The 12,884-nt window shown below is 49.7% G+C and overlaps 1 protein-coding gene across 1 annotated transcript; it reads left to right on the top strand.

The window, feature by feature from the left end:
- The first annotated feature begins 1,151 nt into the window (after window positions 1-1,151).
- LOC124704598 lies at window positions 1,152-4,193 on the top strand. Its single transcript, XM_047236867.1, has 7 exons — window positions 1,152-1,295; window positions 1,755-1,841; window positions 1,930-2,178; window positions 2,308-2,472; window positions 2,659-2,712; window positions 2,810-2,956; window positions 3,450-4,193. The coding sequence occupies exons 1-7, from the start codon at window positions 1,152-1,154 to the stop codon at window positions 3,825-3,827; spliced, it is 1,224 nt and encodes a 407-aa protein (XP_047092823.1). The 3' UTR covers window positions 3,828-4,193.
- Window positions 4,194-12,884: the final 8,691 nt, after the last annotated feature.

Genomic DNA, 12,884 nt, shown 5'->3' with positions numbered 1-12,884 from the left:
ATGTTTTACCGGGGGGTTGCGGGAGGAGGGGCGGCGGCTGCCGGAGGGAGCGGGGATGCGGTGGCTGCCGGAGAGATGGAGCGGCGGTGGCTGGCGGAATCGCGAGGGAGACGATCGGGGAAGAGGACGGACGGGAGTGGACCGAGGGTTCGGTCGGAAAAAGATTAAGGACTTTTTTACAAAACTGTCAGTTCGGCGTTTAAATATGGACGGAGGGAGTACCACGTATGTTTATTTTTTCAGTGTGAGTTACTTTTGGTTGTATATTATGTATTGTAAGAGATACTTCTTAAAATACGCTTGTTTACTTAATAGATGGGTCAAGTTAGTAACAACAATATCACATCAGTTTAGCTTGTACCCGTTTTTATTATTTGTTTGTGCTTAGACCAGTTTCATCTTGTTATTTTCCCTAAAAGTCTTGTACTAGAGGTTCAAATTGTCAAGTTGCATTGTTTTATAAACTGCGAGAATGTTTATTTTGCGGACTACTGATGAAGTTCGTCTCGGATTTGTATTTTTATTCTACTATTAGAATCATACCTTTGCCAAATATATTATTGCCACTTTAGAAAAAATGCCATATTTTTCGTCGAGTTGGACACATTAATGAACACAATAAAACTCCAAACCATCACCGAGGACCAACATTCCGGCGGGCGCCCGGAGCTTTTTTTTCTTCCTTTGACATCGGCCTGGCTTGGACGTGGCAGAGAGCCGGTGACACGAACCAATTTTGGAATCGTGCAGGGGCATTTCCGTCTAGCCAAGCTCGGGAAACGGCAAAAGTTGCAGCATGCGAGAGTGGGCGGCGGGCCTCAAGAACAGAACAGAGCGGCCGCGGCCTCGCTTCACTCCCCACTTGTAGACCTCCCAGTCCGTCCAGCAGCAGCCGCAGCACTAGCGTTGTTGTCTAGTGGGAGCGCGCTCGCTCGCGTCCCCAGCCCAGACGGCGAGGCGCCCAAGAAGCCGAGAGCGTGCCGTGCCACCACTCCCCCCACCCCGCATTGTTTCAAAATTCGCAGCTCGGTCCTCGGTGGCGGCGGCCGGCGGCGAGCGGCGTCTTCTGGTACAGACGGGGAGCTTTTCTTTCAAGATTTAGCCGGAGAAGGACGGGTCCGAGAGGAGGAGCGGTAGAAGCGGCGGCGCACATGGCCACCGCGCGCGTCGGCGCGTGCCTGCTGGTGGCGGTGATGTGCCTCTCGTGCGGCGCGGCGGCCGCGGCGAGGTCGCCCGAGGCCAGGATGCACCGCCACCTCAAGCGCCTCAACAAGCCCGCCGTCAAGAGCATCGAGGTGCGTGCGCCCCGCCCGCCGAGCTAGATTCGTTTTCCTGCCGTTGTTCTTCCGAAGATTTGAATGGGGATTTCTTCCTCCCTGTTCAAGCCTAGCGTTTCTTGCTCTGCATTCGGGAAGATTTGAAGCTATAGTTCTTGGCTAATCCCGTAAAGTTACACTCCGATTCAAAAGTGTCATCTTTTTGGGGCTATTTTTTCTGGGTGTTCTAGGGGCTGATTCGCTTTCTCGCTTTGCAATTTTCGCGAAAGTCCCCATCTTTCTTTCGGCTACAGCGGACGCGGCTAAGCAAAAAAAATTCAACAAAGATGCCCACTACTTTCTGCTGTTCTTGTGCGAGTTTCTTTCTTTCTTTCTAGTTAAACTTCAGTGCAAAATCTGAAGCTTCAGTCGACGCCAAAGCGGTGCCGAATCTCAGTGAAACTTCGTGGGTGCTAATTTGTTGTTGTTTGCAAGCAGAGCCCTGATGGGGACATCATAGACTGCGTGCACATCTCGCACCAGCCGGCCTTTGACCACCCTTTCCTCAAGAACCACACTATCCAGGTAACTACAAATTTGTTTGCAACTGTGTCGGCCGTAGGAGAAGCCATGGTATTTTTGCTGGATTCCTTAAATCATTTTGCCCTTGCAGATGAGGCCGAGCTATCACCCGGAGGGTCTGTACGACGAATCCAAGACCTCCTCTGCCGATGGCGAGAAGCCTATGGTTCAGTTGTGGCACCAGAATGGCAGGTGCTCTCCCGGCACCGTCCCGGTCCGGAGAACCAAGAAGGATGACCTGCTCCGGGCAAGCTCGTTCCGGCGGTATGGAAGGAAGAAGCACACCGTGGCGAACCCGATGTCCGTCGACCCCGCCATGCTCAACGAGGGCGGCCATCAAGTACGTTCACCACATTGCATCCATCTGTCTTAGTTTTGAGTTCACTGAGTTACAGCAATGTAGAAGAAATGCCACCAAAGTGCTATATTGTGTGCATCGTATCTGTAACTGTCTGCTGTGGATTTTCAGCACGCGATATCGTACGTTCAAGGCGAGAAGTACTACGGCGCGAAGGCGACGATCAATGTCTGGGATCCCAAGATCGAGCAGCCGAACGAGTTCAGCCTGTCCCAGCTGTGGATCTTGGGGGGCTCCTTCGGGGAGGACCTCAACAGCATCGAAGCTGGCTGGCAGGTAACACTGAAAGATCATCCAACCACATACAGCTCCGTGAGCTTGCACTCTCGTAGCCCATGTCTAGTAAATGCAGCACCGTTCTTGCGGTTGATCGGTAGCTCTGTTCCTGCGATTTTTAGCTAGCCCTGCCCTGTGGTGTCACGAGTTCTGAACTTTTCTCTGTTCTGTTTGATTATTCTTCAGGTTAGCCCTGACCTCTATGGGGACAACAACACAAGGCTGTTCACCTACTGGACCGTAAGTAATTTCTTCACATTCTCTTGTAAACAATCAAGTTCAATTTGTGAAATTTGCTCGTGCTGATGTTCTCTTCTATATGTTCTGTATTCTGTAGAGTGATGCGTACCAGGCCACAGGTTGCTACAACATACTGTGTTCAGGGTTCGTTCAGATCAACAGTGAGGTGGCCATGGGAGCCAGCATCTTCCCCCTCTCAGGCTACTCCGGCTCACAGTATGACATCAGCATACTGATCTGGAAGGTGAGCAAGCAGTTCAATCTAGTGCAGTCAGAAATTGTGTCACAAGCATGCAGGCCAGAAAATCTTTGCCCACTTGCTGCTGTGCTCTTTACTCTTGCACCTTGACTGAACTATGAAAATTATTTAGCCCCCCCTCACCCTGGGGCTCTTTAGTCAACAACCCTTTTTATCCTTGATGATTACTCTAGTTGTGTTTGTCAATAGAAGTTTCATGAAGCATGCAACTTTTAACCTCAACAAGCAAGTGTTGTTGATAGTGCCGAGATAAAAAGTCTATGTGTTCTCATTTCTATGGAGCACGGGTAATGAGTGCGTGCTTGGCATGCTTAGTGCGGCACTAATGTCGGCGCATCTGAATGCTGAACGGCTAACCTGTACTGAAGTCTAGATTTATGTTATACTCCATGTCAATGCATGTGGTTGTCAATGTTGACAAACCTGATGCTGCTTGTTATGCTGTGTGTGGTCTAATGATTTTACTTATTGTTCACAGGATCCGAAAGAGGGACACTGGTGGATGCAGTTCGGCAAGGAGTACGTGTTGGGGTACTGGCCGTCGTTCCTCTTCTCGTACCTAGCGGACAGCGCGTCGATGATCGAGTGGGGCGGAGAGGTGGTGAACTCGCAACCCGATGGCGTGCACACGTCGACGCAGATGGGCAGCGGGCACTTCCCGGAGGAGGGGTTCAGCAAGGCGAGCTACTTCAAGAACATCCAGGTGGTGGACAGCACAAACAACCTCAAGGCTCCCCGGGGCCTGGGCACGTTCACGGAGCAGTCCAACTGCTACGACGTGCAGAACGGCAACAATGGCGACTGGGGCTCCTACTTCTACTACGGAGGCCCCGGCAGGAGCTCCAACTGCCAGTAGTGACCGAAACCATCCTGACTGATGAGTGAGTGAGCAAGCATGCGCCGATCCATGTCGAGTGTAACACACCATCAGAATGCATCATAAGTTTTCTTAGGTCTAGGTAGTGTGTCTGATGTGAATGGGTCCCGGTGTCGCCTTTCTGATTTTTTTTTCTCTCAATCTTTCTGTGTCATGTCAAGCCTTCTGAAGAGAAGCATGGCATGTGGTGTGGTGGTGGTGCACCTGTGATGATGGCCTACCAGTACCACACCTCCTTTTCATATAATGGTAGATTCAGCTGTCTTTCTGGGTATTGTTGGAGGTTCTCTCTTGGGCTCAACCAAAGAGGGTCATGGGTGCAAATGCTTTGTTTCTGTTGTCACACCTTTCTCTCCTTTGGATGGATGCCGCCAGTGTAGCGTATCGAAAGCCGCAATGGGCTTTGTCTTGATGAGAAATGTAGTGTTCTGTGAAATACTTTGGTATCTGCATTCGCTCAAAATGATGTGCAGCATCTTATGAGCAATCGATTGGTAAATGGCGCTACAGAGTTAACTGAACGGCCAAGATTGGTTGTTCCATGAAGATAGACAGAGGTAAAGAAGTTATTTTTATGTTAAGTCTACCCAAGAGGCCAAGATTGGTTGCGTTTCGTGGCAGATTACTGTATACTGGCCTGGCATCAGGACGTGTCCTGAATATTATTCATGGGGTTTATGAATGTGTGTCAGCATTCAGCTACAGTTTGGGAGCTGATGATAGTCCATGCCCCCATTGACCGTCAGCAACCAGATCTCAGCTGCTCCTAGAACTGGAGCTTCAAGTCTCCACTGGCCAACGGTCAGAGTATAGCCACATGTCTTGAATATTCACGGGGAATATGAATGTGCCTCTCCCCGGTCGTGTGGACTGATGAAGATGGAGGAGGATGTGCAGTCCGTTTCTCCCTTGATCCTGCCGTCATCTCCCAGCTTCCCCTGGACCTAGAAATTTTGTTGTGTTGGCCGTCTCGATCTGGTAAGATCAGACACCGCCCATACATACTGGTCTGTCTCACGGTCCTGGATCAGATTCCGGCGTGGGGCAGAACAATCAAATGCGCATGTCTGCGTGGAGATGCTGGAATGGTGCTGGTCCATGTTACTCGGTGCAAGATCCATCCATGTGCTGTTGCCACAGATCCCCAGGCCAGACCAGACCAGTCAAACTCGCATCGCATCCGTATCATGTTGTTCCTGAACTTACAGTAATGACGTCTAGCAGCAGTGACGACTGACCAGCTGTTTCTTGGAGTGGTTTTTCCTGTGTCTGAACTGAAACAATTGCAACTCGACTTACGTCGAAGCTGGATATCTATTGTATGACACCATATAATCTTCATTTATTTGAAAATTCAGGTTTGGAAATAAAATGGTTGGAGATGAACATGTTTACATTTAGACAAAAAAAAAAACAACCAAGTGGTTCTACCATACAAGCATATGCATCCTGAATTCCTGAGAAAGAAGTTGCTAAGCTAGACTAGCTAATTATCTGAAAGCATTTTCATGTGATATGGATCTTGCTACTACTAACAATTGTCAAGGAATAGTCCCTCGAACACCAACTTGCATCTTAAGTTTGGCATGCCGTTAGCACAACCTAGGGCACGTTTGGTAGGCTGTGAGCCCTTTGGCTCGCATCGGCCCAGCAAAAACCGGTCCATTTGGTTGCCTGTAAGTGGTCCGCGTTGTGGCCCAACCGGTTCTCAAAACACCTCTGGGAGAGGCCCCGGAGGAACGCCCGAATCGGCAGTTTCCAGCGGGCCTGTCCTGTTATCGTGCCATTTTGCACGTGCAACGGTTGCACGCGTGGAGAAGCGCGGGAGACATCGCGTTGTCTTGGTCCTCGCTCCCCACTTCCCCTCACCGGTTCGCTCCTTCTCTCTCCCCATTCACTCCTGGCACAGACATGATCGCCCTGTCCCATCAACCGCCGCCATGGCCTCCTCGCCTCATCCTCCGCCTTCGCCGACGGATCCAAGCCGTCCGACCGATGGCCACCAGGTCCAACGAGGCGCTCCTGCGCATCGTCCGCGAGTACGAGGCCGGAGGCCGCAACTCGGCAGCGCAGATCGATGTCGGCCGCGTGCCGGTGTTGAATCGGCCATCGCCGTTCGCGAGCACGAGGACAGCCGACGTGGCAACCCGGAGCGCCGTTGTCCTGGATCTTCAAGCCGCCGGGATTCAACCGGTGGATCGCTCGGGACGGTTTTTTTTGCCCCGTCCCCACTAGGGTTTCCGACGGCGAGGGCCTGCGCTCCGGCTCCGCCTCCTCATCCACCCGGATTTGGAGTGCGACCTCCTCGAGGACCTCCTATTCGTCCTTAGACTGGGCCGCTGTCGCTCCACCCAATCGTAAGTACCTTCAATCGACTCCATCTCGCTTGTTTACATCGAGTAGATGACATTGTACGTGTGAATGTAGATAGAAATGTAGATAGGATTCATGGCAATGTGCACGCGTGTTCTTGACAGTGGTTATGCTTGCCATGCCAAGCTCAAGCACCTGGCAAGGACTTGACAATGCCAAGTCCATGACAGTGCTTGAGATTGGCATTGTCATTGTCCATGGCATTGCTTGCTTGTGCTTGGCATTGCTATTGTCCATGACATTGCTTGCTTCTGCTTGTGCATAACAGTGCTTCTGCTTGACAATGACATTGCTTGCTTCTGCTTGTGCTTGCCAATGGCATTACTTGCTTGTGCTTGCCAATGGCATTGCTTGCTTGTGCTTGTGCTTGTCCATGGCATTGCTTGCTTGTGCTTGTCCATGACATTGCTTGCGCTTGAGCTTGACATTGCTTGTGCTTGTGCTTGTGCAGAACTGGCCCTTCCTAGAAGTGTTCTCGGAAGGGCCCATACTGGACGCTATCGACATGGCCGTCCGTGTGCAGCTGCGTGATCCCAATGTAGCGTTCATGGAAGCCCACCACCAGATCACAGCGTCGAGGGTTCACGTCGGCCGTCCTGCTGAACTGGGGCATGCTGCCAGGCAGCGTCTGCCTGCGTTCTTCGTGCAGGTGGAGAGCCAGGACCTCCGTGCCCTCGCCGTGCCGCCGTACATGGAGCATCCCCTGATCACAAAGTACAAGCTCAAGAACAATTGCCCCCCCCGGTGAAGGTCTGCTTGTACTTGGGCCAGCGTTACGAGTGGAAGATGCAGCTGCACTGGACAAGCCAGCGTGTCGGGTTCATCAAGTCCTGGAGCGATTTCGCCGCCAGGATTCTGCTGCACGTCGACGACACAATCGTCTTCACCCCTCAAGACGACGGCTTCAAGGTCGACGTCTTCAGGAAGGAGACATCCTGCTCCAGCGTCTTTGGCTGCAAGAGGCATCGCGAGGGCCCTTTTGCTGATCCTTGCCGTTAAGGTGCTGCTGCTCCATCGCTGCCTCTGTTTATGTCTGATCCTGTCGTTGGGCTAGCCTCTAGGAGGTTGTTAAACACTGTCTTTTGTGCATACCTCACTGTTATGCTGGCCTATAGAGTCTGTTGAACTAGTCTGCCCCCAGGTTTAGGCGCGCGTCTTACCACTCTGACGCTAGATTAGGAAGTGTTAAGTACTATGTTCGTTGTCTATAAGTGTGTGTTGTGCTTATGATCGTGTTTGAGTTGTTTGTGTGCCGTTATGTGATGGTAAGGTCACCATATTTGAATGTGGTGAGGAGAAGCTGTTGCCAGGGTGCCCAAAATGGCAACCAAACACATATGTTGTGGCTGAACATAGATGGAGCGCTGTATCCAGGCATCCAAACAATGTGCACTTCTGTTCGGCCGGTGCAGCACAACCTACCAAACGATGGGCCAAAAATGGTCCATGACTCGTTCGTGACGCGCAGGGGCGCCCATCTAGCTGCGCCAGTGGTGCAGGATTTCGGCCCAGCCTACCAAACGCGCCCCTAGTATTCCTGATGCTGGTGTCCGTATTCGGAGTTTTTTTTAAACAAGGGCAAAAGCTTTGCCCTATTTAATTAATTAAGATAGAAGTTTTACAAGAAAGTAAAGTGACCATATTACAAAACGCTCTACTCTCGTGGCATTAAGTTGCTCATGTGCTTGACGCCCGCTAAAATCCAGAGCTTCGATTCACGCTTAACGTTTTCTAGGATGAAATGGGGTGGAGCTTGCTTGTTTTTTAAAATCCGGGCGTTTCTTTCGTTTCAAATTTCCCACGACACAACAAGGGTGAGGGAGGCCAAATTCTTGCGCTTCGTCATGATGTCCCACCAACTATGGATGAAGAGCGTTGGCCAAGCATGGAGGTCGATGAAATGAAGTCCAAGGCAATCCTGGACGAGGCCCGAAACCTAAAAGTGAAACGGCAATTCACAAAAAGGTGATCCACTGACTCCATCGTGCGTTTGCAAAGCGGGCAAGCACTGTAATTTTGCCACCCCCTCTTCTCCAAGCGGTCGACGGTCCAAAGATTATTTTAAATGGCAAGCCAGGCAAAAAACTTCACTTTTGGAGTAACTCAAATCTTCTAAACCTATGAGCAAACCGGCGAGGAGGTTGGGCCGTGTAAGCGGATTTAGATGAATATTGGCCATTCGTTTGGCACACCATCTTGGAGATTAATGTCTCTTAGTTGCACCCAAAGTAAAATGTATTGGCGGATGTGTTCGAAAGTGATATCTGCATGTTGATCTTTGATATCCAACCTCCATTTAGGATGGCTTTTTGGACATTTCATTTTCTTCTCGTGGATTATTTTGTAGATAATTGCAATGTCTCAAAAAGTGTTTTTTTTTCTATTTCCCAACGTGATTGTCGTGGCAGCATTAAAAGGATCCATGTCCACCTTGTTACAATTGATATCCACAAGGCGTTCGACTCCAGATGGAATTGCATCATAGATCTCCTAAAAAAACGTGGTTTCCCTAGTGGATTTAGAAATTGGATTTCCGTCTTGCTAATCACCTCATCTTCCCGGATCCTTAAGCCGGATTCAGAGGCAATTAAACGGTAAAGATAGATTCAGTACAAGAGTTGTATTGTCTCTGTCTCTGAAAGATATAAACATGTCGTCTTCAGGCCAAACTCCAAACCATGGTACGATCATGGATCGTTTCCTGCTCCAACTCCACGTATATCCAAACATATACCAGGCCGGGCCGGCCCGGCCGCCGGCGGATGGGCAATGCATATGCTACTTCGATCGAAAGCCATGGCGCCGCGGAGACGCCAGCGAAAATCCACAGCGCCGCCGCGGACGCGGAGACGCCGGCGAAAATCCGCAAGATCGGCGCTGCCGGCGCCACGGACCCTACCGGTGGATCTCCTGCTCGAGATCGCCGCGCGCTCCGACGCCACGACACTCGTTCGCTGCGCCGCCGCCTGCCGGCTCCTCCGCCGCCGCATCTTCGCCGACACCTTCATGAATCAGCAAGCCACGGCCGTCATCCCCGTCTGGCCCCTCGTACGCTACCACGCCAACCGCCCGTTCGCGCCCGACGCCTCCTTCGTCGACGAGCACCTCGCACCCTTGGTGTCGCGCCACGCCGCGGACCTCCTCCGCCAGTACCACCCGCTGGCGTCGTGTCGCACTCGCAGCCTCGTCATGATATACCACCGCCGTGACCTCAAAAGGAGCAACAGTTCGTGGCATTGTTTTGGATACGCATATGCCTAGGTTCCTCTCGTTATCTGTTCGTTGGGTCTGCATGAGGTCACAAAGTACTTTTTTTTTTCGGTTTTGCTAATTCTTGACCGTTCGACAATTAAGTTGGAGTTTTTTTTAGATATACTAGCATCATGTGTGACTGTTACTATCCCACTTAATATGGACACTACTAGAGGAAGAATTGATGGATTTGGAGTAGCTCTAGGTACAAGGATCCAGCAGGAAAGCATGGGGTACAAATACAATGAAGACGGAGTTCATGGAGGAAGAAGAAGCCATGTCTGCTGTGAGGGTCCTCCGTTCTAGGTTCCAGTTCGCTTTGTCTCCAGGCCTTGGGATGGTAGCACCTTCTAGCAGCAGGCCTTGCAACCCGGTGAAGTAGCCCACACGGTCCGTGACATTCACCCCTCCTTAATATCGGGCTTGACCTCAAGGCGCCATCACCGATCACTTGAGACATGTTGGCCACCATCCCACTGAGCATAAAATTGCTTCCTAAGAACACTCTCATACGAAGAAGCAATCTTACACATGGTTCCAGTGGCCAAGAACGGAGGGATACATGAGTGCATCACCGTCTTGTACATATGAACGGAGGGTTCGAAAAAAACGGTTACCACCGAGAAATTCTACTGAATGGAATTTGCAAATATTGATGTATTTTTCTTAATTTTTTTTGATAAATTATGGATGAATCTGTAAATTCATTTTAAACATCTCGCACGGTATTATGAAAGTATTTGCACGGAAATCGTTAATACTGGTTCACATCAGTATTTTATCTCAACCGAGAGAAAAAACCTTGCATATGACACATTGAACCCGGACATCCAACTGAATCCCATGGGGGAGAGTGGAAAGGCGGTGAGTTCATTGTGTTGCTTACCACTCCATACTTCTATTGGGTTTGGTGGCTCGAAATTGACTTGCTTCCCCAAAAGGCCTCATCTGCAAAGCCCGGTAAACACTACTAGAGGAAGGATTGCAAAATTTGGAGTAGTTCTAGGTACACGTATATAGTATGAGAGGCCATGTTAGCGCTCCTCTGTTCTAGGTTCTTGTTCTTCGACACCTAATTTATTCACATCGCTCCCATTGATTGAAGTACTCCCTCCTATCCATAATAAGTGTCGAGTCTTTAGTGCAAATTTATTTGATTTTGAATTAAATCCCTGAAATTACATTTGATGGCTTAGTTCTCTCCCCATGCCTTGGGCCGGTAACCCCTTCTAGCAGCAGCCCATGCAACCCGACGAAGCAACCCATATGGTTAGTGTTAGTGAGCTATGTTTTTTTTTGTATTCCTTGGATGCAAATGCATCTTTAATTTACTAGAGGGAAGCTCTCTTAGCAGGTCATGTGCAACCTAATCCACATGCTGGGGCGTCCCGACCCTACAAGTGGATCTTGTGTTGGAAATCGTCCTATGATTCGAGGCAACGACCCTTGTTTGCTATGCCCTCGCCGCATCCTCATAATAACTTCATCCAGCAAGCCACATGTGTCATGCCCCCAACCTACTGCGTCCTCGCGCGCCTCCACATCCGCCACTACCACCCACGCAGGCCGCTCGTCTCCCTGATGCTTCTAGCCAAACTCGCCGCCTCGGACTTCATCGACAAGCACCTCACGCCCGTTGCGTCACGCTGTACATCTTCCGATATTATGACTCATTGATGTTGTGTTGTGGTATCGTCGTTTTCTGCCTTGTCTCCTTGTCACCCCAAAAGGCGAAGATTTCCGGTTCGGAGTTGTACATGTATTGCCCTATCATTGACACCCGCACCTTCATCTCTGAACTGCTGGACATCTCCATGGACGACAAGTCTTCAATTAGAAGCTGCGTAATGCTCACCGCCCGGACGACATCAATTGCTCCTCCTTCTTGTTGCTCCTCGCTGAAATGAACATCCACCACACAGATAGGCTTGACAAGGGATGCACTATGAGACTCCAGACCTCAATGCCGTCGGATACCCGCGGCATAAGATGGGGATAGATCAATAAATATGTAAGCCACTCTAGGCCATTCCAAGAGCAGAAGGGTTTCGACGTCCTCCCTGGCGATGTAATCCACTGGCTCCTCCATGACCGGATCGAGATCCTCACATACAATGTCCACATAGGAAAGCTAGTCATCGTGAAGTATCGAGGCATGCCCGGCAAGCTCCGCCTGGCCATATTATCAGATGGGAGGTTGCGGATTCTCGCCATTCATGGGTTCATCACATGTGCGCGCTAACACCTCTCGACTGGTTAGTGGCTGTGGGGCGCTACGATCGACATGGGGAGAAGCTACGGTCAATAAATCTCAACATTCCTTTAGTCCTTGTCGTGTGTGTGCGTGTGTGTGCGCGTGCACGTGCGTGTGAGTGAGTGTGTGTCATTTTTTCGTGAGAATTAGGCTTCTTGGCCACCTACCTCTAATGAAGATTAATAGGTTCGACGTCCTCAAACGTTGAATCCTGCCTCGCCATGCTGCTGCAGATAGATCAATGGTTCAATTTTTGATAAAATTATTATTCACAAAGTGGTTTTTCGTAAGTATTGCACGCCGTTTTTCCTCATTAGCCTTCAAAGTTCAATTCTTTGTAATTGGTTTTCAAAGGATATTACATCACATTTTCTAGTTTATCTCATCAAAGTATTCTAAAAAAAGATTGATATCATCACAATTTGTTGTACAATTCAAATAGTGTATTACTGTCTTCGAAGTAAATCCCATTAGGTCCAAAAGTAGATGGAAATAGGTCCCAACACCCAATCCGCAAGCATGAAATACAAATGCATGCAACATACGGATATATTTTCAATATAAATTCAACCCATCGCAATAAATATCTAGAATAAGTAATTTTAGGAGACTAATGTGCCCCATTATTGGTAGAATTTCAGTAAGCCTCCGATTATTAGAGCATCTCCAGCCATGCCCCCGGGAAGGCCCCCATGACCCATTTTTTTCATCTGGATGGACGAAAATGGCCCAGTCACGATCCCAAGCTTCTCGTTTTCGTCCGGATTTAGGTCTAAATCCGTCCGGACTCCCCAGGCCATCCTCGGTTCCCCAGGGTGCTGCCGGGGACTTTGGACCGTGCTCTGGCCCGCGTGTTACTGAAAAGTAGCAAAAAACTAGCCCAAAGACGGCTGGAAAATCGTTGCTCCCCATGTCAAAAATAGGTCCAATCCGGACCAATTTTCATCCGGATTGTGCCCGGGGGGGCTTCCAACGGCTGGAGATGCTCTTACTATTCGAAAGAGTTGTTCATTCAATAGTTTAGTGTTAAATATAGTAGAATAAAATGATACTTATATGTAAAAGTAATGCTGCTTCCACTGTACTAATTATTAGAACTTGGTGGCAATCCCACGAACATTGTGCTGGTAAAATCAAAGTCACGAGTTTGAGATGGC

The sequence above is a fragment of the Lolium rigidum genome, chromosome 3 (assembly GCF_022539505.1).
Source record: "Lolium rigidum isolate FL_2022 chromosome 3, APGP_CSIRO_Lrig_0.1, whole genome shotgun sequence".
Taxonomy (NCBI): domain Eukaryota; kingdom Viridiplantae; phylum Streptophyta; class Magnoliopsida; order Poales; family Poaceae; genus Lolium; species Lolium rigidum.
The sequence above is the reverse complement of the archived record's forward strand: the minus strand, read 5'-3'. Positions and strand labels throughout refer to the sequence as shown.